General features: G+C 59.1%; 1 protein-coding gene and 1 long non-coding RNA gene across 9 annotated transcripts; one reads left to right on the top strand and one right to left on the bottom strand.

Moving 5' to 3' along the window:
• Positions 1–1,806: 1,806 nt before the first annotated feature.
• Positions 1,807–26,391, top strand: TTLL10 (tubulin tyrosine ligase like 10). Of its 8 annotated transcripts, XM_072975680.1 has the most exons (17): positions 1,807–2,221; positions 10,959–11,099; positions 11,424–11,544; positions 11,625–11,684; positions 13,678–14,096; positions 14,650–14,730; positions 14,804–14,939; positions 15,046–15,164; positions 15,245–15,374; positions 16,094–16,165; positions 16,644–16,729; positions 17,057–17,228; positions 18,191–18,362; positions 18,940–19,080; positions 25,119–25,235; positions 25,558–25,651; positions 25,910–26,391. In XM_072975680.1, exons 3-17 carry the CDS (start codon positions 11,519–11,521, stop codon positions 26,317–26,319), a joined length of 2,235 nt encoding a protein of 744 aa, XP_072831781.1. In that variant the 5' UTR covers positions 1,807–2,221; positions 10,959–11,099; positions 11,424–11,518; the 3' UTR covers positions 26,320–26,391. The 8 variants fall into 8 exon arrangements, with proteins under 8 accessions (XP_072831781.1, XP_072831783.1, XP_072831784.1 ...); XM_072975682.1 differs by lacking the exon at positions 1,807–2,221 and having other exon boundaries at positions 10,976–11,099; positions 11,424–11,520; XM_072975683.1 differs by lacking the exons at positions 1,807–2,221; positions 11,625–11,684 and having other exon boundaries at positions 10,976–11,099.
• LOC140700831 (uncharacterized) lies at positions 4,880–8,379 on the bottom strand. The gene is made up of 2 exons (XR_012079565.1): positions 7,899–8,379; positions 4,880–5,027 (listed from the first exon to the last, which is right to left on the bottom strand). It is a non-coding gene; the product is annotated as an uncharacterized lncRNA (long non-coding RNA).
• Positions 26,392–27,949: the final 1,558 nt, after the last annotated feature.

The raw sequence follows: 27,949 nt of genomic DNA, 5'->3' as shown, positions 1-27,949 counted from the left end.
GGTGGCTTCCGCCTCTTCTCGGGCTGGGCGATGCCCCTCGGCCACCCCTCCAGGGGCCTTCCCTACCCCAGCTCACACTCCTTCCTGGCAGAACTGAACTGAGCAGGGCCCTGCTGGTGTCCACCTTGTCCTGGCTCCAGGGGGCTTAGAGGACATCGGCCACGGCTCTTTCTGGCCGCCCCTCATCCTCCTGGGAGCTTCTGAAGTCTGGCATCGCCAAGCCCATCAGCCCCAGCCTGACCTCTTTGGGCTGATCCCCAAGGCGCCGACGTGTGGCCCCACCAGGCAGCATCCAAGGAGGGCAGGGTGTGAGCCTGAAAAGAGGGTCGGCCCCAAGCAGCCCCTCCTCCCATTCCCACTCAACGGCAATGCCCTGGTCTCCCCAAAACGCAGTGCCTGACACACCTCACACACACAACGTGGACACCTGGGTGGGCAGCGGGCTGGACGGGCGTCCTGACGATCCAGAGGAGGGGCTGGGGTCAGAGGTCACCGATGACCCCAGGACTGGCTCCCAGACGCCCTGCATCAGGCCCAGGAGGACTAGACCAGCTCCTGTCTGTTCCCCCTCTGCAGGCTGGGAGTGGACCAGCCTGGGGGCATCCAGAGGGGCAGTGGACTCATCGCCCCTCTAGAAGGGCCCTTGGTGGATTTCTGGTTCTCCCACCATGATCCCAGTGACCCAGGCCCATGGAGGCTCCTGAGGGCCGTACACTCTCTGAGTCCCCTGTGTGGTGGGGAGTCGTGCGATGCCAGAGAGCCTGCTATGATGGCGACTCAGCCCTCTGGTCACGTCCACCCCTGGAGGACGGCCTTTGGGCCACAGAGCCCCACTCCCAGGTAGAGCAAGGCTGAGTGTGGGCGGCCAGGGACGGCCCTTGTCACTGGGAGTTCCCAGCACAGCTGCTGGGGCTCTTCATGGGAGCAGCTGGGCCTTGGGACGTCTCTGCGGTCGGACTAATTACTGGGATCACTGTTGTCTCATTACAGGCCCTTCCGCTGGGAACAGGGAACGAGCACGATGCCCTCAGGCGTGTCCCCCCCGTCCCTCCCACCCTGCGGCCACAGGCCCCCGGGCCCTTCCAACCCCAACACGAAACCTTGCACCCACAGTCCAGGGGCTCCCCTGAGGCCTCAGTCAGCAGGCCGTCCCCCCAACCTGGCAGGGAGGCCCCTTTTCCGGCAGCTTGGCTCCTCCAGCGGGCGGGTCTGTGTGACCCTGATTCTGGGCCCACCTGCCCATGGTGGGGGGCTGGGGGTACCCGGGAGAGTCCCATGTAAAGCAGACCCTCCACTGCTACTACCACTGGGGGCTGGGGGCCTGGAGCCCCCAGATCAGGTCCAGCCTCTGCCCTTGGTCAAGGGGGGCCCACCACCCCGAGGGGCAGGGTTGTCACTGGAGCCACAAAGGGGAAGGCAGAGGGTGCCGGCGGTGACCCCAGTCCATGCCCCTCCTTGTCCAGTGAGGCGGTGTCCAGGGCTGGACAGGAGCTGCTGCCTGAGCCTCCCAGCCGCTGGCTCGCATGCTCCACTGCAGCCCCTGCAGAAGCTCCCTGCTCTGGTTTTTGTTCAACCTGGCCAGGCAGGCGAGCTGGGCGAGGCGGGGGCAGGAATGTGTAGGCCTGGCGCCCGCCCTGCTGCCGCGTCACTGCGCTGCCTCCCTCTCGGCCTATGGGAGCCCGGGGGACACACCTGTCGGCAGCCAGGAGTGGAGATTGGTCGGCCCAGAGCAGGCACCTGCGTGGGGAGGGGGGAGGCCCTACATGTAAGGCGAGCCGGGGCCTCGCCGCCTCTTCCCTGCCCTGCCCTGCCCCGCGCTGCTTCCATTGTTCCCAGTTGCTCTCAGAACTTTCCCCACAGGCCCGGCAAGCCATCCACCTGCACACGTGTGAACCTCAGTTTCCTTTGTGTGGAGCCTCAGCTGAGGGCAGCAGGAAGCTGGTCTCCCAGGAGGCGGGTGGTCCTCGCAGCCTCCATGCCGCTCGAGGCCGATCTTGGTTGGGGGCAGGTTGGGCCAAAGCCAGACCTTGGTGCCCGGGCTGCCGACCAGGGGCTGACGGGTACTCGGGATGACTGGTGCCAAGGCTTTCTCTGGTGTCCGAGCTGAGGCCTGGCGGGTCCTGGACGCAGGGACGGTGCTAGACGAGCCGGCAGCCGTGGGCACGGGGGCAGGGAGTGGCCTCCCACCCTCCTCCTCCAGGCACAGAACCTGTCTGGGCAGGTAAGTGCAGGAGGTGGAGATGGAGGAGCCTGAGGGGGCCGCTCTGTGCGGAGAGCCTCAGGTGTACCGCAGCCGTGCGCAGCTGACCTGGGAGGATGGTGTGATGGTGGCGATGGCCCATGGGCAGCAGAGTCCAGCTGCGGCCAGGACTCAGGGAAGGGTGGCCCTTCCTCTCCTAGGGGAAGGTGGGCCCCTGGGGCCAGGCCTGCCAGGTGTTGGGTGTGGAGCCGTGCCGGCGGCTCAGGATGGTCAGGGGGTCCAGGCCATGTCTGCGGGGCCAGGCAGGCGGGCACTGGGCGGGGGGTATCTTCCCGCCCAACCAGAGGGCAGCTTGGGCTTGCCAGCTGAGGGCTCCTGCCTTCCACCTGGCCACGGGGCCTTCTGGAAAGCCTTTTCCCGAGGTGGACGGTGAGGTGCCAGTTCTGAGGCATCTTGCTCCCTGGAGCCGGGTGTTGGGAAGGCCTGGGGCGCCCTCAGTTCTGGGCACGGGCTTCTGGGGTTTGCTCATGGGAAGGGCTCGGCTTTGCCACTGGCCACACTGGTGATGGCTGGAGCATGGGGCCAGAGCCGGTCTGGCCTGGATTCATGCTCTTTCTCTCCCGTTCCCGTGTGAGGCGCCAGCAGAGCCGGAACCACCTTGGAGGAGGTGCAGGCTGGCCCCACCAACACGGTTACTGGGGTCAGGTCCAAAGTCTGTTCTAAAGATCCTTCACTGAAACACAAAATTGCAGCCTTGGCCACGGCCATACAAACACCCTACTCTGGAAGTGTGGCCACAGCCGGGCACACCCAGCTCTGAGCGTGCTGGGGACCCCAGAGCTGTTCCACAACACAAATCGTTGGCTTTCTCAGGCAGTTTTGAAGTTTGGCAGATGATAACTTTGCTGTGACGGAGGGCTAACTCTCTCTGAGGCTCACTACAGAGTTCATTGTTCCTGATGAACAAAACTTCAGGGAAGAAGAGTAGGACGTTTTAGTTAACCCGCCGGGAGCGTTTTAGGGCTTTTTAGGCTGAGCATATGGAGAAATGGGTTGGTCTGGTTTTGGTTCACTTGTTCCTAGTAATCCAGGTGAAATGCTTAAAAGTTAGAGCCATTGGCAGCACATTGAATTAGGCACAATGAGTTCTGCATTTATGGAAACTCAGAACACCATCCGCTGTGCATTTTCAGACATGTTGGTAATTTGCAAATACCTTATTTGCAAAATCAGTTTGGTGAATTTAGGAGAAGGTGAAAGAGCCTGTCAAAGCCACGGGCCTCCTGAGGAGCCTGGTCTGTCCTCTGGTGTGGGGAGGGCAGGGCGGTGGGCAGGCATGTGCAGCCCAAAGGCCCAGCAGTGGAAATGGCGGCCCGGCCTCGTGGACGAGAAGCTCGGCCAACACTGAAGCCGTGCCCGCGTGCAGACAGGCCAGCTTCTGGCCGCCCCCGCCCTAGGGGCTCCCTGCCCGGCTGGCTGATCCAGCCGCGCACAGGAGTTGGGTTTCTGTGCTTTGTTCTCTGTGCGGCCTCACCATTGATTAAGGCCCGTCGGGCAGGTTAACCAGCCTGTTGGTTTTTCACGCTGGGATCGTGTTCCCCACCCCACCCTGTCCTGTGCAGGTGGGACCTACCAGGCCGGGCAGGCTGGGCACCCTCAGGTGGGCTGTTTGCTCTGACTGCTCGACTGTCCCAGCTAAGCCTGGCTGGGATGGTGATGGTCAACCAGACCCCGCATCCAGGGACCATGCACTGGCTCCACTCCTGCCCACAACTGGCCAGGCAAGCACCGGCTGGGGCACCAGGAAACAGGGAGCACTTATTTTCGCTTTTCATTTCAGCCAGTAAGACGCGCCTGCCTGCCTCAGCTAGGCGCAGGACGGTCAGGGCCTTGACCCCCATATGAGCCATGCGGAGGCCTGGCCAGGCATCAGTCTTTCCCTGTGGATTTTCTGAGTGGGAGAAGGAGAGTGGTGTTTTGTCCTGGAACTTAAAGGGGAGCGTTCTGCTGCCCACCTGCGCCAGGCCTCCGCCTCCTAGGGGAGAATGTAATGGCTGGTGAGCTGGTGGGCAGTAGACAGTGGAGGTGGCCTGTCCACCTGGCTTTGGGCTGGGCTGGCCTGGGCCTCTCCCAGGCCCTCAGTGCTCCCTAAGTAGGGCAGCCAGGGGCACTGGGGACACCAGGCCCGGCTCCGGAGGCCACGCAGCCAGAGCCGCCTGTGCTCAGTGGGTTGCCTAGGAGGGAGGGTTCCTGCCCACATCCCCTCACCCCGCTGCCTTCCCCCTGTGGCCTGGCAGCCAAGAATGGAGCTGAAATTTAACTCAGCTCTGAAAGTGAAGTCTAGACGGTTTCACTTAGCTCAGAAAAAAGTGAATTGACTTTACGGGGTGCAAGGGAGAAACACTGGAAGGCAAGGTTGAGCCAGGAGGGGCATCCTGGCCGTGGGTGCCACTCTCTGAGCCTGTACATGGTCACCTGGGGGGCCCAAGCATCTGTGAAGCCCCCTCCCGTGTGGAGGACAGGCATCCCACCTACCCCCCAGTGCCAGACCTACTGGGTCCGGCCGGGACCTCTGAGATATGTCAGCGTTCCCAAGCATGACCCAGAGAACTGGGTGGACCGGCGTTCCCAAGCATGACCCAGAGAACTGGGTGAACTGGGTGGACTGAGGCCAGGGGCTGGAACGACACAGTCTTTGTTGTGGTCAACCTGGAAGCCTGGGGGGAATCAGCATGGGGCCACGCCCTCTCCCTGCAGCCTCTGTAGGTGGAAGGTGCCGGAAAACTTGAGAAGCTGCTCTGGCCGGCTCTCCAGGTCTGGCTGCCACCTGTATGGGGACAGAGAAGGGACAAGAGAGAGGATCGGACCCTTCAGTGTCCTCAGGGCAGGGGGCCAGGGGTCTCTCAGTTCCATATGGGGCCCCAGGTGTGGACACTGAGCAGGGCAGAGCCACAGAGCTGCCCACTTCCTCAACCCCACCCCCACACTCTGAACACCCACCCTAGGGGTGCCTCCGAGATTGGCTAGGCCCCCGCAGGTCCCTGTATCCTGCATTTGGGGGGCCGCTGTTCCATCTGCTCTGGGGTTGGACCTCAGACCAGTGGGCACAGAAGCCACAGTGACCACCAGGCACCTGCTGGACAGGACTGCCCCTCTCGCACCCCTCCCGCAGGCACAGCACCAGCTCACCCTCAGACCTCACAGCCAGAACCCTGGGGGGCAGATCAGTGGGGCACTGGTGACAAGGCACCCAGCAGGAGGTGGGGGCCCTGGGCCCCAGGACACCTGCCCGGCTGGGCAAGTGGGGGCTGAGGAGAGCCCAGGTGCCGTCCCTGGCAGCTGTCCTCCATCCTGGTCCCGATCCCCGTCCAAGCCCTTGACAAGGGCAGGAGGTGGCAGCAAGCCACTGGACACTGTTGGGGCTGCATCTGGGAGGCAGAGACCCGCGATCCTGCCACAGCAGCCCCAGGCCTCAGACACACGCATGCTCACCAGAGACCCCCAGGCGCTGGGCCTTTCCCTGGGACCACCCAGAAGAAGGGGCCCCCTCTGCTCCCGCCCCGTCAGCCCCCAGCCACCTGTCCCCCTCAGGTGCCCACCCCACTCCCGGAGCTGGTGGCTCTGCAAGGCCAGCAGGGGCTGGGTGGGCAGGGAGGTCATCCTGTGGTCCTCCCCACCTCAGAGCCCTGGGAAGACGTGGTTCTACCTCATGCTGCTGGGCGCCACCCCCACTGAGTCTCCTCTTGACCCTGCCGGGCGGCCCCCAAACCCAATGAGGGGCGGCCATCGCCATCTTACTGGGCAGCATTGGATGGTGTCTGGTCTCTAATACTGCCTGGTAATGATGACGGCGGGGCCCTGCACGCAGCGAGGGGGCCGCCCTCCCCCAGCCTGGCCCCCACCCGCCCTCCCCACGCACAGGCCCCACGCAGTTCCCACGCAAGCCCCAGCTCCCCAACACCCACAGTCGGCTGACCCACCCACAGCTCCCCACCCTGTCCTGCCCCGTTGGCTTCCGGGTGGGGCCTTAAAGCAGAAAGTTGACCTCAGGCAGCACCCCCCACAAGGCCTGGACGTGTCTGAGCCCCTTCTCGGCCCCCAGAATCAAAGGCTTCCTGCAGCTGCACCGAGCCCCACCACTGCCCCCAGTGTGCTGGGATTAGGGTGCTCAGGTATCTGGGCCCTGCCCATGGCACCTAAGCAGGTGCTGCCACCACACCTGACAGGTGTGGGCTGAGCGGAGCCGCAACAAAGGCTGTGGAGGGTGAAGGCCCAGCCTGGCGCGGTCAGGCCCGGCCCGGCCAGGGTGGGTAGGCCCCCTTGTAGACCAGCAACACCTTCAGCCTTGGTCCCAGGTCTGCGGCCCCAGGTGTCCTGGCTCTGGGAAAGCAGGGAGCAGCACACAGGCCTCCCTGCCTCCACCTGGGCCTGGCCTGCTGGCGGGGCAGGCGCCCACGTCCGTCCCGCGTCCTCAGACCGAGGTGCACTGGGCCTCTGTGGGCATCTTACCGGACAGTGCTGGATTCCTCAGCTCAACTCTAACACTGTCTGGTAACGATGTTCAAAGGTGACCCACCACCCACCGGGAAGTGGCCTAGATGTGCTGTCCTGAGCTCCTGGTCTCCATGCTGGGCCGAGCTGGGGGATGGGCAGACGGCCTGTCTCAGCTCTGCAGCCAAGCCCAGCAAGTCCGAGGGTGGGACTGGTTCTGCCTCATCAGGGCCCCTAGGCCTCCCCAAGGGACCCAGGACACGAGGACCTGAGAAGAGCCACCAGCCCAGAGGCTGGCCTCTCAGGGGCCTGGCCGCTCTCCCCCATGCATCTGCTGTGGCTAGGCTCGAGTACCCCAAGCAAGGCAGCCACAGGGCCCAGGTCAGCAGCCACACAAAGACATGCACTTTCTGGCTGGTACAGAGCCGGCAAGCAGCAGCCCTCGCCTTCTCTTCCCAGCCCCTCTGGTCCACCACACAGGGTCAGACAGCCACTGTGGCGGTCCAGGGAACCCCAGCCACATCACTGTTGGGAGCTGGCTCTGCCCTTAAAGGCCCTGGTCAGCTGGGTCAGCCACGGGCAACCACCTCTTGCTGCACAAAGAGGGTTGCGCTCCCTCTGTCCACTGGGGAAGCAGGAAGGACAAGGGTGTGTCCAGGTGCCCTGGGCCCAACCCACAGGCCTACACAGTGGACGTTCTGTGCTGTTCTCCCTGACCCCAGCCCCTACAGTGTCACAGGCAAGACTGGGTACATTGTCTCAAATCACTGAGGCCAGGATGGCCCTTTATCTTATCTTTTTGATCTGAAGCCAGGACTCCAGACCTGCCCGGCACAAGCACAGGGGCGGCCTCCTGCCTGGGCCCAGGAGGTTCCCCAGCGAGGAGGGCCTGCCTCTGGCCTGGCTGTTACCCGTTAATCGGAGAGGATGCCGCAGCCACCTTGACTCGGAATCGAGAGCAGGGAAGCCAGACTGCTCCCCAGCTGCGCCCATGAACACAGGTGCCGGCAGGGCAGCTCCCGGGATGGGATCTACAGGAGAGCCCTTCTCAGAGCAGTCCTGGACAGGGCTACGGGGGCCTCTGGGACTGCCCCGCAGACTCAGGAGGGTCTAGAGATCTCGCCGCCCGGCTGAACCCTCTCTCCCTCTTCTAGAAGGGCCCCTCGACGAAACTGCCTGCACCTAAGCCTACCGATGGGGGTCTTACCAGACAAGGTTAGATCTGGTCCTCTGTCTAATACTGTCTGGTAATGCCGTCCATCCAAGGCCTGATCGACGCCGGAGAAGGGGCCCCTTGCCGGACACTGGGTGGAGAGGGGGCCCGGAGTCCATCAGTGCCAGCAGTGGTCCTGGGCCCTCAGTGCACCTCTGCCCCAGGTCCAGGACCTCAAGTCCCCCCAGGGCACAGAGGCCAAGCCCTGGACCTCCAGCCCCTGGCCCTGACTAGGGGAGCCCTGTGACCCTGAGGTGGGCTTTCTGTCACAGATACAAGGGACTGTTGGTGTAATAAAGCATGTGGACCTTCCATTCAACTCAGGTGCACAGGCAGGGGGCCCAGCGGGCCCCACACTGAGAGTCTGGGAGCAGGTGGTACAGCACTGCGCTGCTGGCACTGCCACAGGCCAGAAGAGACTGGGGGCTGCAGGCAGCACAGCACTGGAGCCCCCCTGGAAGCCTCTCCAGGGAGGTGACCTCATCCCTTGCCACCCCCACCTATACGGGGGTGGGGGATGCTGAGGAGGACAAGACTGAAGCAGCCCCAGCCCCCTAAACCCCCAGCCCAGGGTGGGGAAGAGTACAGTGGGCAACAGTGCCCCCAGAGGCACCCCAAGCCGGTCTCGCCCCCACCCTAGGTGGCACCAGGACCCTGGAGACTCCACCCTTGGTGGGGTGCTGGGCCTGCAGGGCATCTCTCCTTGCTTCCCCTGGGTACCCACAGGACTGACTCAGGGCTCAGGCAGTCGGAGGGTTCAGGGGTGAGCAGACAGACGGTCACCCACCCACGCTGGGCAATAGGCCAGGCAGTCCCGCACCCTTGACCGCCCTCAGGCCCCCACCCCACAGCCCCCACCCCACTCCCCTCTGCTCTACCCACTGAGGCTCATCAAGATGTCCTCTGTCTAAAGGTATCCACAAAACCAAACTTCTGGATGCTGATACTACCCTCAGCCTCGTGGCTGCCCCACCAAAGCCCTTTCCTTCCCAAGAGAATTCCAAGCAGGTCCCAGGGTCCCAACCCACAGCTTTGCAAAGGACTGGCTAATGGCTCTGGCTCAGGGCTCTGTGGCCAGAGTCAGGGCAGAGGGGCCCCTCCCTGCTCCGTCCCACCCTCCCTGAGCCCCTCTGAGAGCTAGAGCAGTTGTAGACACGGTGGGGGACAAGGAAAGTCCCTGAGAGGGAGCCACAGAGGCAGGAAGGCCCTAAGGCAGCACCTGCCAGCTGTGAGGGCTGCTGGCATTGAAAAGGCCAGGGAAGTGTGGGAGGGGGTGCGGGTGGCCCAGGAAAGCCTCTCTGAGCAGATGTCCAGGCCGGGACCTGGCAGGAGCCAAGCAGAGGGACACAGAGGCCAGAGGCTGCCCGGGGGCCAGTGAGGAGAGCTTCCTGGTCCAGCAAAGGCACCAACTCCCCATGAGGGGCCAGGGCCTGACCTGCCTGGAAGACCCCAATCGCTGCTGCAGGAGGGTTGCTGGACCTTTGCCCAGAGCAGGGCCTGGACCGCCTCCTTCTGCCTCCAGTGCACTCGGGCCAAGCAAAGCCGAGCCCAGAGGCACCCCAGCCACCAGCCTCCTTGCGAGAGAGGCGTCTGCCCTGCGGGGTTGACGACTGGCTGCCTTGCCCCAGGCTGTAGCTGTGGCTGATGACCCGGCCCTGGGCCGCTGTGAGAAAGGCTGCACTGGGGGGGCACCCATACCATCCAGTTTTTCAGGTTATAAAGCAGATTTTGAGTTTGAGCTCTTGGTGTCACCATGTGGGCAGGGGGCCACCTCCCCAGAACCCATACGGAGCAGAGGAGTGGGCTGGCCCAGCTGGGAGCCTCCTCAGGGCCTGGACCCCTAGAAGTGATGGCAGAGGAGGGCATGGGTTCCAGAAGGAGGACAGCGTGGGGATTCCGAAAGGTGTGCTCAGGCCAAGGGAAGAGGAGTGGCCTGCAGGTGACAAGTGGCCCCACTGCCTGGCCCTGGTTGCTGCCCCCTACAGGCCCAGGCTGAAGGGCCACCAGCTCCTGAGGTCAGGATGCCCTTCAGTCAAGGTCTTGTCTGAAGAAGCTCTCCACCCCTCTGGGCTGACCTACAGCTACCCTAGGGCAAAAGGGTCTCAGACCACAGTCCAGCAGGCCCCCAGCCTGTGGATGCATCAGCCTCTGTGTGGGGTCAGGGATGCCTCCCTGTGGTGGAGGGGGCACCACGTGGGACCCTCAGAAGTGAGGGACTTAGGGAGTGCATTAACTTCCTGGGATGTCCATAGCAAATTATACCAACTGGGGGGCTCAAAACAACAGAGATGCCTCCCCTCACAGTTCTGAAGGCCTGAGGCCAGAAAGCTGAGTGTGGGCAGGGCCGCGCTCCCTCCAGAGGCTCCAGGGCGAGGGCCTTCCTGCCTCTTCCGGCCCCTGGGGGCTCCAGGCGCCCCCTGGACTTGTGGCTGCCTCCCTGCAGCCTCTGCCCCACCTTCACCCGGCGTCTCCCCTCCCTCTCTCCTCCTCTCTGCCTACCTCCCTCCACTAGGACACTGGTCACAGGATTTAGGGCCCATCAGACAATCCCATCTACAAAGACCCCCTTTCCAAGTGAGGTTGCATCCACAGGTTCGGGGGCTTCGGACGTGGACACGGGCTGGGGGGCCGCCACCCAGCCCTGCGAGAAGCATGTGAAGGCACCCTAGGCAGAGACACCTGGTAACACACCCAAGGGGAGGCCATGCAGTGCAGCCAGCGGCACAGAGGCCAGGAGCCCTCCCGCAGCCCTGGCCCCCCAGACCTGGGTGTGGGCCCCTCTACTCTTGGGAAGCATGGTCTTGCTGAGCCCCTACTTTCTGTCCTGTAAAATGTGGACTCCACATACTGGGGTTGTTAGTGAGCGGAGACAAAATGGAACAGGCAAACCACAATGAGCACAAAAAAACACAATGGGGTCAGGTCTGGGGTCTGGCCAGGGATTCAGGGACCTTGAGAAGGCTCAGGAATGATCTGGGAAGATGGAGGGTCCAGGTGGGGGCCGTGCACACAGTGCCCCTTCTCCAGCCTCAGTGGCTGCCCCCCACCCTCCAGCTCCCCACAGGGCCTGGCCTCCTGCCCTCCCCTGCCATCGCCTGCTCACCTCTGGGCCACTGGGTCATGGTTGCTGGGAGACGGTTGCCTGGTCACCACTGTTGTTTCCCTGGCAGAGGCTTGCACCATCTTGTCAGGCAGGTAAGAGGGACAGGCGGGCCACCAGCAGGAGTCTTGGCTGGGCATGAGGGCTGGGGCCTGCCGTCCCATGCCCCTAATCTAGCCCCCTGGCCTCCAGCAACCCTGTGGATCCTCTCTGGACTCTGCCTGGAGCATAAGGGAGGCAGGGGAGGGGAGGAGACGGGCAGCCTGGCTGGGCAGAGAACCCTCTGCAGAGGGCCCATGCCCCCAGGGCCACAGCGTGAGTGGCAGAGACCCCCAGGCCAGGCTGAGAAGGGCAGGCCTCCTGGGGGTAGAGGCCCCTCAGGACGAGTTCCTTTGCTCAGGACTAGTTCTGTCTGCCAGAACCGATCCCCCGAAGGACAGCCTCCTAAAATCCGCGGGACCCACGTTCCCCCGGAAAACTGGACCCCGGACAGAAGGCACCAGCCCGGCGAGCGATGTCAGCACCTCCTCAGCGCCCCAGGTTGCCAAATGCGCGGTTGGGGGGAGGCGCCTGGCAGGACACAAATGTCTCATTTTCCGGGATGTTTTCTTCACGTTCAGGAGGGTCTTCCATCCATCACACCGGGGCGCCACTTACTGCCGGTCTTTTTACCTGACCAGGTAAAAGGTTTACTTACAAATTCATTCTACAGTTTTCACTGAACACCCGCCCTCCTCAGTCCTCATTGAGTGGCCACCCCCCTCTGCCAGGGCCACTCACACCCTGCGTCTCAGCACCATGGATAACACTCCAGGAGCCTCTTTCAGCGTAGGGCGTTGTCTCTCCGTTTAGAATTAGTCCTTTAGAGAGAGTCTGAAACGTGCAGTTGCTCAGCAAGGCTCCCGGGGCCAGAACTCGGTGCCAAGGACCCCTAGGCTGCAGCCTGCAGCCCACGGGCGTGTCTCACCACACGCGTGCATGCCCAGGGCTGCTGTCTTCCTTAATCTTTGTTAATTCGAAAGACAAGAAGTGATCATTCACGGCCTGTTCAATTCTTTGTGAAAGTAGTAAAATGTACAGAGTCAGGCAAGCTAAATAGGGACAGAGGCTTATAAGGCTCATGTTGAAAGCCAGTGCCCTGGACCCCACCTCCTGGCACCTGCTGTGTCTGGGTGATACCGCAGACATCATCCACCGCTTTGGTCTGCGGGACCGGGGCTCCCTCCCACGTTCACATCCTAACCACAAAGAAGGCTCTCTCCGGGCTGGCCCTCACCTGCTCGGCACGGGCCGGGCCCTCTCGGTCCTCACCATTGTCCCAAGGGCCCTCCTTGAACACACTGGACAAGACAGATGTCTGCACGTGTCATGTGTCAGAACTGTCTCCAGAGCAGCCCCGCAGGCCCGTTCCACAGGTGGACACACCAAGGCACAGAGCCACTCCCTGGGACAGCCCAGCTTCCTTCCCAGGGAAGGATTCCCTGAGGAGGGGTCTCAAGACTTCCCACCAGCCCGGGCTCGTCACAGGAACCTTGCCTCCTGCTCTGAGACACCTCCGGACTCAGCTGTCACTCCGTTTCCTTCTCAGCATTCTCCTTTCCAGGCCATTTCCTTGCCTCCAACTTCCAACCCTTGTACTGCATTTTCAGTCTCCACGGGTTTTCCACAGTCCCTGCTCCTCTGTTCCCACGGCCCGGCCCTCTTCTTGGGGTGAGGAAGCTGGCCCAGCATTTCCCCAGGGCTGTGTCCTGTGCCTTCTGTCCTGGTGCCTCCGCTCCTCTTCCTCTGTCGTGATGACATGCGCCTGTGTTTGCGCACATCTGTGTGTACGTGTGTGCATGTGCAAGCGGGACGGTGTGCACCAGTGTGTGTGTCAAGCTCTTGCTCACACCTGGGGGATCTCCGTCAGATGTCTGTTGACCCATTGTCCGTATCCCCAGCAGGGGGTGGGTCTCCCAGGCAATGGGGAGGCACACACATGCCCACACACACACACACATGCACCCTCCCTGTTATCAGCAGGCCCATATCCCCCAGCCGTGCCGAGCGGGGTCCAGCCCCGACACAGCCTCATCCAAAGAGCCCTGTCGTTCTGAGTGGGTGTGGCTGGGGAGGAGGCTCCAGGTCGTCCACACTGCTCAGCCCACCCTGGCAGGGGCGTGAGGCTCTCCTCGCACCCAGCCAGCCTCCCAGCCCCCACAACCATGCTGACAGCTGTTCCCAGTTTACCCTCTTCTGTTCTAAATGGGGACAGAGGCCTTTGTCAGCATCTCTTGTGTGACCAGCTGATTTGCTTGCAAAGTGACTGTCCTCTTTGGAGAGCAGTCTGCTGGTACCTGGTTTGCAGGGGCAGGAGCCCCTCTCTGCCTGGAACTCCCCAGGGTGCTGGCCTTTCCACGGCTGGTGTTTCTTCAATCTTTCAGAAAAATCTTTGCCTCCCAGGCAGCCCCCAGATAGGGAAAAACCTGTCAAGGAATGGCTAAAATTCCCTAAAATGTTCCCAAGTTGGCCAAAAGGAGCTCTAGGCAGGCATCATCCTCGGGGTAGGGCCCAGGGCAGTAGGGAGGACGCTGCTGGACTCCGCAGTCCCCGCCCTGACTCTGGGAGGGGCCTGCTCGGGGCCAGGGCGCCCCCTGCCCAACCCGGCAGGCCTGATGGCAGCCCTCCTTACAGCCAGCACCGAGGCCGAGCGCAGAGACGCCCAACAGACAGTCCCTGCAGAAGAGGCCTCGCCCGGGACAGACGAGATGCAGAGACGGCCCAGCCCCCAAGGGGCACCAGGCCCCACAGTCACCACAGAGACAGGAGCCGGCCACAAAAGGAAGCCCAAGACCAGGACCCCAAGAGGCACCCCTCTCCGGGCAGGGTGGGCCTGACCTCGGGCCCAGTACAAGGGCTCGGGCCATGGACTGTCCGGAGGTCCTGCAGAGGGGTCAGGGCGGTGTCTTCCCAGAGGTGCCCGCACCCCAGTGCCCACAGCCACACCCTCTTCATCCACCACTGGGGACCCGCCTCTCGGACCCAGATCCACACAAAGAGCGGCAAGCGGCCAAGGATGGCAGGGGTCTTGCAGAGCTGCCCCTGGGGGCCAGGTGAATACAGTCACGGAACTGGCTCCACCCCCCAGTCCGGGGCCAACCAGGGACAGGCAGCCCCTTCCCAAAGAAGGCCTCACTGAGGGACCACACAGCCATGCCCTGGAAGTGGGGCCGGCTGGAAGCCACACACTGGGTGTGGGATCTGGGCCAGCTGAGTATGGCAGAGGACAGCTGAAGTGGGGTCTGAACAGGCACAAAGAGGGGCCTCCCCTGACTGACATGGGTCACCCATGATGTCGTGATGGACATTGTGACCCCCACTCTCCTGGGCATGTCCCTGCATCATGTCTGTCCCCAGCTCCTGACTCACACCTTGGCCTCAGCCCTGTACTGAGCCCCTGCCCTGCTGGTAAGGAGGGACCCTGCCCATCCAAGGCTGGCCCTGGGTGGTGGCATGCAGTCCCCTCTCTCTTAGGGGAACCTCTGGTTGAGCCCGAGACTGGACTGAGATGGGCCGAGATGGCTGGGGGATGGCCCAGGGGCTCCAGCCAGACTCCGAGTGGGTGCCTCCCCCAGCCACCCCCTCCGACCCCTACCTTGTCCGCAGGCTGGGCCCGTGAGAGATCAATGGGGAGCTGCCGAGAGGAGGGCCTCCTGCATCAGCTGGGCCAGCAGGGCCGACACACAGGTTGGGGGGAGCCCTGGAAGGGTGGGAAAGTCACCTGCCGGCCCGGAGCCTCTGACGGCCCACCTGCCCGCAGACCTCCCGGACGACGCTGACGCTGCCCGGCCCCAGGCTGCCCTCCTGGAGAAGCACCTGCTGGGGGGAGAGAAGCAGCCGCCCAGCACTGGGCAGGGTCCCGTCTTCTACATCGGAGGCACCAACGGGGCCTCAGTGTGAGTGGGGCCTCAGGTGCTGCCCAGCCCCACTGCCGCCCGGCCGGGCCCCGCTCCGCTGCTGCTCCCCACGGCCCTTGGGTCACCGCCATTCCTCGCCCTGCAGAATCAGCTCCTACTGCAAGAGCAAGGGCTGGCAGCGCACCCAGGACAGCCAGCGGGAGGACTGCAAGCTGACGTGGTGCGAGGTCAAGTGCAGGGACACCTACTGCCGGTTCCGGGAAGGTAGGGGCGGCAGGGGGCCCGCAGCCGCGGCCGGCCCTCCTCGCCGCACGGCCGCACACTTCTGGGCTTTGTCGTGCCAGGTGAGCAGCTGCTGTTCCAGCTCCCCAATAACCAGCTCCTCACCACCAAGATCGGGCTGCTCAGAGCCCTGAGGGAGCACGCGCGGGTCGTGAGCAGGACCAGCAAGCCGCCCCCGAGCACGCAGGCCAAGTGAGCCTGCCCCGGCCCACCAGGCACCCACCCAACCCGACGCGCCCGCTGGCCACTGGTCCCGCCCGCCCTCCACTGAGTCCATCTGCTCTCGCCTTCCCACTGACCCAGCCAGTGCTCACCGACCGATCTCCACGTCCGACACCGGCCACCATTCCATCCACCCACCCTCTTGGACCCCAGCAGTCATCACACGCCTGCTACAGAGCCACCCACTGGCGTCCCTCACTCAGTCTCCACTGCCCGTTCTCACAGGTCCTCCTCCACCCACCCACCATGCAGCCGGGCCTGACCCAGTCCATGCGCTCCAACCTGCAGCCACTTGTCCACCCTCATCCACTCACTGCCAGCCATTTACGCAACTGCCCACCCATCCAAACAGCTCCCCCTCCATCTGCCTCCCTGTCCTCCCCCTACCAGGCGGGCAGCCACCCACTACCCGGTCATCCACGACACCACCTTTACAGCCACGTGTCCAGCTTCCACCTCCACCCATTTCTGTCAGCAGCTTCAGTCCACTGCCCTCCAGGCATCCACCAGACCACTTGCCCATGCACCTACTTCCATCCAAAATCCATTTGTCCAACCAATACCCATCCACACACCACGAACATACCACCAAGCCCCCACCCACTCCCCACCTCTCCAGACACCCCGCCGTCCATCCTCCACACACTGAGTGCCACTCAGGCCAGGCTCTGTGTCCCCCTGGGGTATAGACCTGGAAAGGACACAACACCCGCCCTGGAAGAGTTCATGTGGACCAGCCCAGGACGCCTTGGGCCACAGAGGTAGATGCACTCAGCCCTTCTCCCCTAAGCTGAAGGATGGCCTAGTGGCAGGTGAAAGGGGGTCAAGGGCATCCCAGGTCGGGGGATCCGTGCCAACCATTAGCTACACGCTGGGCTCTGGCCTGGCCTGGGACACAGGTCTGAACTGACCACTCGCAAAGGCCTGAGAGCAGGAAGGTGGGAGAGGGGCTGGGATGTGGACGAGGCAGCCTGCAGAGAAGCGAGGTGTGCAAGAAGCCGGGAGAGTGATCTTGGCCAGGAACAGAAGGTGCAAATGTCCAGAGGAGACAGCTGTGGGGCTGGGATGTGTGTGTGTCAGAGGAAACCAAAGGCTGCAGGGATGCCTGGAGCCCAGCCCAGCTTCCCAGTGGACACTCTCCCTCCAAGCCACCCCCGGGTCAGACCCCTAAAATGGCCAGCCAAGCCTGGGGGAGGGGGGCAACCCTCCCCGTGTCTTCCCACTTCCCTGCTTCTGCAGGATCCTGAAAATGGAAGAATTTTTCCCAGAGACCTACCGTCTGGACATCAGGGACGAGAGAGAAGCCTTCTTCACCCTCTTTGATGGTGAGAGGCTGCTGGACACCAGGCCCACTCTGGGGAGTCCAGTGCTGGGGTGGACCAATGTGGGAGCGTGCTGAGGGCAGGGCGAAGGTGAGGTGGAGGTGGGGGTGTGGTCGGGGGGGAAGGGCGGGGCCAGGGAGAGTGAGGTCAAGGCCAGGGCTGGGGCGACGTCGGGGAGGGTCATGGATGAACCGCAGTGGAGGCCAAAGCCTGGCAGGAGTGGAGCCACAGCTGGATGTGGTCAGGGCGGGAGGGCGTGTGGGTGGGGCCGTGGATGGGCATCGCCGCAGGGGCTGGGAGGGCCCCAGACTCAGGGGGCTCTCTCCCCAGAAACCCAGATGTGGATCTGCAAGCCCACCGCTTCCAACCAGGGCAAAGGCATCTTTCTGGTCAGGAACCGGGAGGAAGTCGCTGCCCTCCAGGCCAAGACGCAGAGCATCGAGGACGCCCCCACGTACCACAAGATGCCGCCCCGGGTGCCTCAGGCACGAGTCGTGCAGAGGTGTTTGCTGTGTGTGGGCACGACCAGGGGCGTTGGTTGGGTGTGGCTGATTCTAGGCCTGCTGGTGCTTGTGAGGGCTCGTGGGGGTCACTGGGCCCCCAGAGGAGTCACTGGCAGTGGAAGGCTGTGGGTCCCCAAGCTGGGCCCCTGTGTAGCCAGAAGAGGTGGGGATGTCACATCCGGCCAGAATCTCAGAGGGATGCCCCCACACACAGGCTCCTGGACATGGATGAGTGTGGGGCAGGGAAGTCTTGCTCAGTTTTTTCCCTGGCCTGGGCCCTGGGCCCTCTGTCCTGCAAGAAGCCAAGCCTCACAGGTCTCCCTACGGCCAGCCTCTCCCCCACCCCCGACCCTGCCAGCTGCAGCCTTCAGGCCGGCAGCCAGAGCTGACCACCCTCCCTTGCTCCCTCTGCCTCTGGGTGGGGTCCAGACCCTCAGCCTCACACAGCGGGTGGAGGGCACAGTCTAGCCTCACTAGGGTCCGTCTGGACTTCCCTACCTGCCAGCGTGGACCTCACTCCTGCCGGAACTGCCCTCTGCCATCCCAAGCAGCTTCTCCTGGTCTCTGGGTCTTTAGAACTACAGCTCTTTCCACCTGGGATGTCCCCTCCCTGCCTCTCCAAAGCCGCCTTCCCTTTAAGGCCCAAGTTCTCTCCTCCCTTCTCTCCCAGGCAGTCTTCCCTGCCCACAGGGGCCCAACCTGCTCCCTCCTTCCAGGCTCCTAGAGCAAGCTGTGCCCTGGGATGCCCCAGACACACACAGTAAGCTGAGCTCTAGGAGCCAGGCCTTTCTTCCCAGTTCCCTGACCTGCTGAGGCTCAGAAATGTCCCCTCATCAATGGACGCTGCACTCAGGCAAGAGTAGGGGACCCACAGGGCACACCTGAGACAGGTGGCAGGTGTGCTGAGGAATTAGCCAGGCCGACCATGTGCTCAGACACCGTGGGCCCCACGCCTCCCCAGGTACATCAAGAACCCGCTGCTGCTGGATGGGAAGAAGTTCGACGTGCGCTCCTACCTGCTCATCGCCTGCGCCACACCTTACATGGTCTTCTTCGGCCATGGCTATGCTCGCCTCACCCTCAACCTTTATGATCCCTGCTCCAGTGACCTCAGTGGCCATTTAACCAACCAGGTAAATGCCCCCCACAGGTGAGGGCCCTCCCTGCAGCCTTGGATGAAATAACTACTCAAGATTGCAGACAAGAATCCAGCTGTAGACATGGCCCAGACCTGGAGATGGTCCAGGCCCAGAGGTGGTCCGGGCTGCCCCTGCCTGCAGTCAGTGCTGCCTCTCCCCTTCAGCCACAGCCAGGCCTCCTGTTGAAATGACCAAGAGCCATGCACTCCAACCGCCAGCTCAGTTCCCTCTGGGTGTGGATCAGGTGTGGGCAAGAGTGAGAGCCGAGGGGTGAGAGGTCTCTGTGAGCACCTCAGTGGAGAGGTCCTGTGGGCAGAGGTCTCTGTGGGAGGTTCTTAATGGAGAGAGTCTAGGCGGAGCCCTCCGGGAGGATCTGCAGGAACTTCTTAGTGGAAAGAGGTGCTGCGGGAGGGTCTCAGCAAGGGGCCCCTGCAGGTGTCCTGAAGGAGCAGAACCTCTGTGGGGTCTCTGCGTAGCTGGGTTAGGGTGAGGCTCTTCCTAGGGGCCCTGGCAGGGGCAGGGCCTCCGGGTGCTCTGGGGGATGGCCTCCAGGTGCTGCACTGCCCCCTAGTTCATGCAGAAGAAGAGCCCCCTCTACATGCTGTTCAAGGAGGACACAGTGTGGAGCATGGAGCACCTCAACCGCTACATCAACGACAAGTTCTGCGAGACCAAGGGCCTCCCCAGAGACTGGGTCTTCACCACCTTCACGGTCCGTCTGTGCCCCACCCACCCCACCTGGGGGAGGGGCCAAGGGTCGTGACCCCCTAGGGTTGGGGGGCCAGGGTGTTTCTGCCTGCACATCTACACCAGGCTGCGCCCCCAGCATCCTTGGGCGGGGCTGCATTCTAGCCAGAGCCTGGCACGGAGTCTCCAGTGACCCCCACCTCTCCCCCCTCTCAAATGGGATAATTCACATGACGTAAAATCCACCCCGTTAGAGAGGGTTTTAGTGTATTCACAGAGCTGGACAACTATCGCCTCTCTCTAATTGCAGAACATTTTTGTCTCCCCAGAAAGAAGCCCTGTAGCCACTCATCCCCCCCCATCGCCCTCCCCCTTCCCAGGCAACCACCAAGCTGCTTCCCATCCGTGTGGGTTTCCCTGTTCTGGACATTTCATGTGATGGGGTCACTCGCATGTGGGCCTTCCTGGCTTCTTTCACTGCGAAACCACGTCCTCAGGACTCATCTGTGTTGCAGAGTCAGTACTTCCTTCCTGTTTACGAGTGTAAATGGATCACAATTTGTTTAGATAAACATTCGTCAGTTGATAGACATTTGGGTAGCTTACTTTTTATCTTTTATGAATAACACTGCTGTGAACATTCATGTACAAGGTTTTGCACGACCATGTATTTTCAGTTCTTTTGGGTATATGTCTAGGAGGGGAATTGCAGGGTCATGTGGTAACTCTTATGTTAAACTTTTTGAGGAACTGCCAAACCATTTTCCACAGTGGCTGCACAAGCAATGTTTGATGGTCCCAATTTCTCTACATCCCTCCAACAACGTTTGCTGTTTTTCCTTTGTTTTTGTTTAATAGTCATCCAGTGTGTGTGCAGTGATATCTCACTGAGGGAGTGATTTGCGTTTCCCTCACGACAGGGACACTGAGCATGTTTTCAATATTTATTGGCCATTTTTGTATCTTCTGTAGAAAAACTCCTGTTTAGACCCTTTGCCGGCTCTTCCTTGCTAGGCTCTAGAGCTCTTCCTATTCCGGACGCTTGACGCTTCTCAGGTAACGTGATTTGCAAATATGCTCTCTCTTTCTGTGAGTTCTCTTTTCACTTTCTTGATAATGTCCCTTCTTGCACAAAAGTTTTAGATTTTGATAAAGTCCAACTTATCTTTACTTCTTTGCTCATTCATGCTTTGATGTCAGACCTAAGACTCTATTGCCAAATCCAAGGTGGTGAAGATTTATTTCTATGCTTTCTTCTAAAAGTTTGATCTCTTTTTGCATTAATTGCTGTGTGTGGTGTGAGGTAAGGGTCCAACCTCAGTCTTTTGCACGTGGCTATCCCGTCGTCCCAGGACCACTTGTCAGAGAAACTGTTCTTGGCACACTGTTGAAAATCAGCTGACCAGCTGTGTGTGTGTTTATTTCCTGACTCTCAGTCCTGTCTCACTGGTGTGTGTGTCTGTCCGTGAGCCAGAACCACGCTGTTTTGATTGCTACAGCGTCATTCTCTTGAGGTGTTGAATTACACTGGCTGATTGCGTGTACTGCATTTCTCGCGTCTCTGGGATAAATCCCACTCAGACATGGTATATTAGCCTTTAAATACGATGCTAGACTTGGTTTGCTAGTACTTCATTGAGTATTTCTGCGTCTACATCATAAGCAATACTGGCCTTTAGCATCCTTTTCTTGTATGTCTGTCTGGTTTTGGACATGTTCCCTTCTCTTCTGTATTTGGAGAGTTTGTGAAGGATTAGTGTTAATTCTTTAAATATTCGGAAGAACCCACCAGTGAAGCCAGCGTGTTATGGGCTTTCCTTTGTGGAAAGGCGTGCTGCTGCTGTTGTTGTTGTTACTAACGCAAGCTTTGCTTGTTTCAGGTTATCCAGAGCTTCCGTTTCTCCTTGGGTCAGGCTTACTAGTTTGTCTTTCTAGAAGTTCTTCCATTTCTTCTAATTATCTAATTCCTTTGGAACACAGCTCATGGTATTTGATGAACAACTATGAGCCTTTTCATCTACACGAAAGGTCTTCCTCTCTTGATTTCAGTAACTTGAGTCATCGCTCCTCTTCTCGTGGTCAGTTTAGCTGAGGGCTTGTCAGTGTTTTTGATCTTTTCAAGGAGCCAGCTTTCGGCTTCATTGATTTTCTCCATTTTCTAGTCTCTCTTCCATTTATGGCTGAGCTTCATTATCTCCTTCCTTTTGCTTGCTTTGGGTTTATTTTTCCCTTCTTTTTCCAGTTTCCTAAGGTTGGAGACTGGCTCACATATTTGAGATCTTTCTTCTTGTGCAGGGTAGGTGTTTACAGCCATAAATTTCCCTCCGAGCACTGCTTTCACTGCACACCATAAGATTTAGTGTGTTCTGTTTTTGTTTTCATTTGTCGTTTAAGAGTGTATTAATTTCCACATTCCTGAGAATTTTCCAGTTTTATTTCTCTTACTGATTTCTAATTTCATTCCACTGTGGCCAGAGAACATACTTTCTATGATTTCAACCCTTTAAAATTTATTGAAACTTATTTTATGTCATAACATATTCTCTACCCTGAAGAATGTTCCATGTATGCCTGAGAAAAATGTGTTTTCTGCTGTTGAGTGGAGTGTTCTAAAGATGTCTTTTGGACCTAGTTGGTTTATAGAAGGTTCAAGTCTTCTGTTTACTTGTTAACCTTCTGTCTAGTTGTTCTATCATTGAAACTAGGATGCTGAAGTCTCCAGCTGTTACTACTGAATCACTCATTTCTCTTCTCAATTCCATCAGGTTTTGCTTCATGTATTTTTAGGCTTTGTTGTTAGGTGCATGTATGTTTAAAATTACTGTATCTTCTTGATTCATCATTATAAAACGTCCTTTTTTTTAATGTCTTCAATTTTTGTCTTAACTTCTATTTTCTCTGATACGAGTTATAGACATTCCAGCTCTCTTTTGGCTGCTGTTTGCATGATGTATCTTTTCTCTATCCTTTTACTTTCAAACTGTGTCTTTGAATCCGAAGTGAGTCTCATAGATAGCATATCATGGGGGTTTATGCATTCTGCCAACCTCCATCTTTTAACTGGAAAGTTTAAGTCCATGTACGTGTAATATAATTACTGCTAAGTTAGGATATATGTCTGCTATTTTGCTGTTTGTTTTCTATATGTCACGTCTTTTTTGTTTCTCAGTTCTTCCATTACTGTCTCCTTTTATGTCAGATATTTTCTAGGGTACCATTTCTAGTGTCATTTCTTTTATTATACACTTTTTAGTTATTTTCTGAGTTGTTGCCCTCAGAATTAATATCTTAGTTTATAACAATCTAGTTCAGATTAATGCCAAGTTACTTTCAACAGTGTTTAAAAAACAACATTCTTTCTATACAATTCTGTCCCTCCCTTTATGCTGTTATTGTCACAAATTACAACTCTATAAATTGTGCATCCATCTACATAGATTTATAATTATTTCTTTATGCATTTGTCTTTTAAATAAGTTAGAAGAAAAAAGCAATTACCAAAAAATACATTTATAGTGTCTTTTTTTTTAATGGAGGTACTGAGGATTGAAACCAGAACCTTGTGCATGCTAAGCATATACTCTACCACTGAGCTATACCCATCCCCCTATTATGTCTTTTAGATTTAACTATGTAGTTAATTCATGAGAGCTCTTTATTTCTTTCTGTGAATTAAAATTATTATCTAGTTTCCTTTCATTTCAGCCTTAAGGACTATAGGGACATTCTACTGGTGATAACCTCCACTTTTTAAACTTGGGAATGTCTTAATTTCTCCATTTTTGAAGGATGATTTTGCTGTATCTACAAATCTTGACTGACAGTTTTTTACTTTCAGTATTTTGAATATGTCATCCCACTGCCTTCTGAACTCTATGGTTTCTGATGAGAAACTGGCTGTCGATCTTATTGAGAATCTCTTATGAGAAGTCATTTCTACTTGCTGGTTTCAACATTCTCTTTGTCTTTGTCTTTTGAAAGTTTGCTCATGATGTGGTGGAATCTTTTTGAGTTTATCTTACTTGGAGCTCACTGATCTTCTTGGGTGTGTAGGTTATTTTTCATCAAATTTGGGAAGTTTTCTGACATTATTTCTTCGGATATTCTTCCTGCCTCTTTCTCTCCTCTTTCTGGAACTCCTGTTTTGCACATTGGCCTGCTTGTTTGTGTCCCACAGGTCTCTGTAGCTTTGTTTTTTCTTCATTCCTGTTACTTTCTGTCCCTTAGACTGGATAATCTCAATTGACCTGTCTTCAGTTGTACAGTTGAGCCCCTCTAGTGATGTTTTTACATTTCAGTTCTTATACTTTTCAACTCCGGAATTTCTTTCTGGCTCCCTCTTATGATTTCTGTCTCCTCACTGATAATCGGTAAGACATTGCCCTTATATTTTCCCTTAGTTCTTTTCAGGTGAGGTCTTCTAAGGAATCACTGGATGCACCACAACAAACAGCTACAGTTCTTTGCAGGACAGGTCCATTCTGCTATTTCCAGTACTGGAAATGCAGGCTTTTTTTTTTTTTTTTTCAAGGCTGGCGCTGAACTGGGTAGTGGGGGATAAAACTAAGGCAAGTTAAAAGCTCGGTGTTTTTACCAAGATTCAAGATTTTACTTGAATAAACACTCTTTGGGTTGCTGAGCACCTTTGGCTAATCTCCAGGGTTCTGAGAAGGTCGATGCTGACAAATTTGTGCAGTGTGGGGTTGTTCTCATGCGGCAGCTTATCTTCAGATGACTTTCCTCTGGCACTTTTGCAATGCTCTCTTTGTCTCTCTTGCAGCTGCTCCAGCATTGTTTCACCCTATTGTTCACTGAAACGCTCGCTGGGCTCATCAGTGACCTTTGTGTTGCCAAAGGGGTCAGTCCCAGCCCTCTTCTCCCTGACCTGTCAGCCAACTTTGGACACAGCTCCTCACTCTCCATGGCTTCCAGAAACTTGCTCGCTGCCTCTAACCCCCCATGCTGGCTCCTCGGCTCCCAACCGCTCCTCTCTAGGGGCCCAGGGCTCAGCCCGATGCTCTACTCTGTATTCACAACCACTGGTGATGGTTGTGCTAAAGACACCACATTAAACATCTGGCCCTGATCTCTCCCCTGAACTTGAACCATGGCCTACCAACACTATGAGGCCTGAGCAACCCCCTAGAGGTCTCAGAATCCACAGGCCTCCCCCCATCCTCTGCAGGCTCCATCCTTCCAGAGTCTCGGACCAAACATCTAGGGATAACCCTTCATTCCTCTTTTCACAGCTCACCATCCTTTCATCAATCAGTTGGGTTGGCTCTACCTCAAAATACACCCAGCATCCATCCCACCACCTCCAGCTACCCAAGCCACCACCATTTCTCACCTGGATCATTGCGACAGGCCCCTCAGCCTCTCTCAGTACAGCAGCCAAAGAACCCTATTAAGGGACGGGTCATCTATGCCCTCCTGTGCTCCCCCTCCAACAGCTCTGATCTCAGTGTGAAAGGCAGGGTCTTCCCACACCCTTGAGATGTGACTGGTGCCACTCCGGTCTCATCTCCCACTGGCCCCCTAGCTCAGCTCAGTCACAGCCGCCCCAATCTGTTCCTCCAGCTCCTTGAGCATGCTCCCACTTCCAGCTGCTGCTCTGACCAGATGTCCCAGCCCCAGCCCAGAGCTGCCCACTCCATCTTCTCCCTCTGCTCACTGTCTCCTCCATGAGGCCCACCCGGACCATACCCCTCTTCACACCACCCCCAGGGCCCCCATTTCTCACCTGTTTCATCTTCTCTGTCAGCACAGAGCTTTGTACACTGTGCAAAGGGTGTAATGACTTACGTGTCACAACTGAGGGCAGAGACTTCTGAGCGCTCCCCACTCTCTGCCCCAGTAACCCCCACACAGTGGGAGCGCCACCTGTCTGCTGGGTGAATAAAATGAGAGCGAAGGAGTTTCTGGCTATAAGCCTGTGACTTACAGTGTAAGAGTGTGGGCAGTAGTGGGAGCACAGATGTGTGTGCTTGGCTGTTCCAGCCTGGGGGGTGTAGTCAGGGCCCACAGGTGACATCCTGTCACCCCTCCCCACCCCACCCACAGAAGCGGATGCAGCAGATCATGGCCCACTGCTTCCTGGCCGTCAAATCCAAACTCGAGTGCAAGCTGGGCTACTTTGACCTCATTGGCTGTGACTTCCTGATCGATGAAAACTTCAAGGTGCTGCGGAGGTGTCCCAGGGTGGTGGTGGGCTAGCAGGCAGGGGCCCTCTGTCCCAGGGGCATGCGGGCCCCTGGGGTGAGCAGTCTGGTGCCCTCCCTGGCCCTGGGGGTGGTGTGTCCATAAGGTTTTGCTGCTCCTGCAGCTGGGGCAGCCCCCAAGGCCAGAGTGAGTCTTAGACCCTTGGGCAAATGGGGGAGGAGTGAAGCCATGGAAAAGAAGTGACCTGCTCAGGGTCGCCTGGCTTCATGAGGACCAGGGCCTCCGCCTCCTGCTGCCCGAGAAGTAAGTGGAGAGGGTTGCTGACCAGTGTTGGGCGCAGGTGTGGCTGCTGGAGATGAACTCCAACCCCGCCCTGCACACCAACTGTGAAGTCCTGAAAGAGGTGATTCCCGCCGTGGTCACGGAGACCCTGGGTGAGGCCCTGCCCAGCCCCAGAACCCAGCCACGCCCTCTGCTCAGGCCCCTACCTCCCCCTCCCCGGGGTGCCCACCCACACCTCACCCCCACCTGGGTCCCACCCCTCACCACTCCTTCACCTCCCCCTCTCTCCCGGAACCCCCTCCCCGGCCCCGCAAACGTGATGCCCGGGAGGCTGGGTCCCTGCTCCTCCTTTCCTCACCCCCACCCCCACCCCCGACAACACCCCTCACCCACCCCCTCCTCCTCCCTAGATCTGGCGTTGGAGACCTTCCAGAAGAGCCTGTGCAGCCAGAAGATGCTGCCTCTGCTGTCCCAGCGCCGCTTCGTGCTCTTGCACAACGGCGAGGCGGACCTGTGGCGGCGCGCTGGGGGCTCCCGCAGCGTCCCCCGCCCGCCGCTGTCCCCGCCCTGGCCTGCCTGCGACTCCGCGGCCTCCGCGCCTCCCCCATTCCACGCTTCCCCCAGGCCGGGCGCGCGCAGGACCGCGCCACCCCGGGGCCCCCGCTTCGCGCCGCGGCGCCCCCGGCCGCCGGCCCCTGGCCCCGACGGGGCCCAGGGCGGGGACCCCAAGGCCCGCGGCAGCGCTCAGCGCGGAGTGAGCTGCGGGGACCCGGAGAGGGAGCCCTCTCCGGAGTCGGCGGAGGAGGAGCGCAAGATCTAAGGCCACCGTGGCTCCTAGTGGGCCGGCCACCAGCGCCCTTGTGGGGACCTATAAAAGCTACTTTGTTACAAATGTGGCCTCTGCAGCGGGTCCGCGTGCACGCCGTCCACAAGCCCCAGGCTTCCTGCCCACTCGGCCCCAAGACCCTTCCGCTGCTCGCTGAGTCCCTGCACCCCAACGGTCTTCCCTCCACCCCACGCGCCCCTACTCCGCTGCTGGGACCTGTCCTTGCAGGGACACAGGGATCGAGGAATGAGAGTGCCTGCAGGAAGGGGAGATGAGCCCCAGCGTCCCTTACTCTGCACACCATGGGCGGCCTGCGTCTGGGGAAGTTCACCAGCTCCAGGCCTCCCATACCTCACCGAAGTCCCTGGTCATCCCGACCCTCTTGCAGCCCCACAACCCACGTGACCCCTACTGCCTGGCTCAGATCCCAGAGAAAGTTGTCTGATGTCCCCCAGGAAAGGGCCTGGACCCTCTGGATCCCCTTAGGAGGGCTTCCTCAAACCTGAGATTGTTCCTAAGAGGCTGCACCCCAGGTGGTCCCAGCCCTGCCCAGACACAGCTCCCTTCCAGGACTTCAGAGCACGAGGAAGGACTCTGAGCTCTCTACCGCCTGCGATGGCCTGTGACTTGACAACAGGCAGGGCACTGTAGGGGCCTGGAAGACCCAGGCTATGGGTGACACGGCTATGGCAGGACCTTGCCCTGAGGGCTGTGCTGAGTGAGCACGTCCCTGTGTTCCTCGTGGGCTTAGCCCCGAGAGATTCAAGGCCTCGGGTGTGTCCACGCCCCCTGCCACCAAGAGTCCTGGGCCAGCTATCATCCCCCATTTACCCCTGCCAACCCAAACCCACCCCAGTCTAGACTTCAGGGTCTGGGCAGCCCCACCCCTGGGCCCACACCAGCTGTCAAGGCCCCCACCCGCACTTCCTTTCACGGGTCCTGCCATCACCTCTCCAAAAGGTCACCACCAAGTCACAGGTCCTCCTCCTGCCCTACCCACCCACGCTCCGGATCTCAGCAGGCTCCACCTGAGGTGGGAAGGGCTGCTGAGACCCCCACTCTGCTCCACAGTGGAGGGCTGGCGGGACCTTGGGGGCAACAGGGCTCGTCCTCCCCTAGCAGCCAGCCCACCATTCCTTTCCCAGGAGTGCGACAGCCACAGCACCACTAGAGGGCAGCGTGCATGGCAGTCTTGGGCCAGCCCGCTGGAGGTGTGTGGCCAGGGAACACGGGAGAGAGAAGTGAGCTGCACTGGGTCTCAGAGAGGTAGAGCCAGTCCCCCCAGGTCACAGAGCCAGTAAGGGGCCCTGGTCAGGGATGGATCTGTCCTGTCACTCACACCCCACCCCGCCCCCACCACTGCACCCTCCTCATTGTCCTGCTGCTGTGGCCTGGAGTGTAGGGTCCACAGGCCAGAAGCACACTTGTCACTGAGTGACTGGGGTTCAGGAGCCCTGAGTTCCCTCCCCATGTGTCTAGTGGTCTCTCCGTGAGAGCTCGAGTTCAGCACAGCCACCTCTGCAGCCCACAGGCGAGCTGGGTGCCCAAGGCTGGGAGAGGGGAAGACCAGCCTCCAACAGGGGTGGGCTGAATGCACCCAGGTCTTCGTAAAACCCACATCTGT

This window comes from Vicugna pacos, chromosome 13 (assembly GCF_048564905.1).
Source record: "Vicugna pacos chromosome 13, VicPac4, whole genome shotgun sequence".
Lineage (NCBI taxonomy): Eukaryota > Metazoa > Chordata > Mammalia > Artiodactyla > Camelidae > Vicugna > Vicugna pacos.
This window is presented reverse-complemented; position numbering and strand designations above follow the sequence as displayed.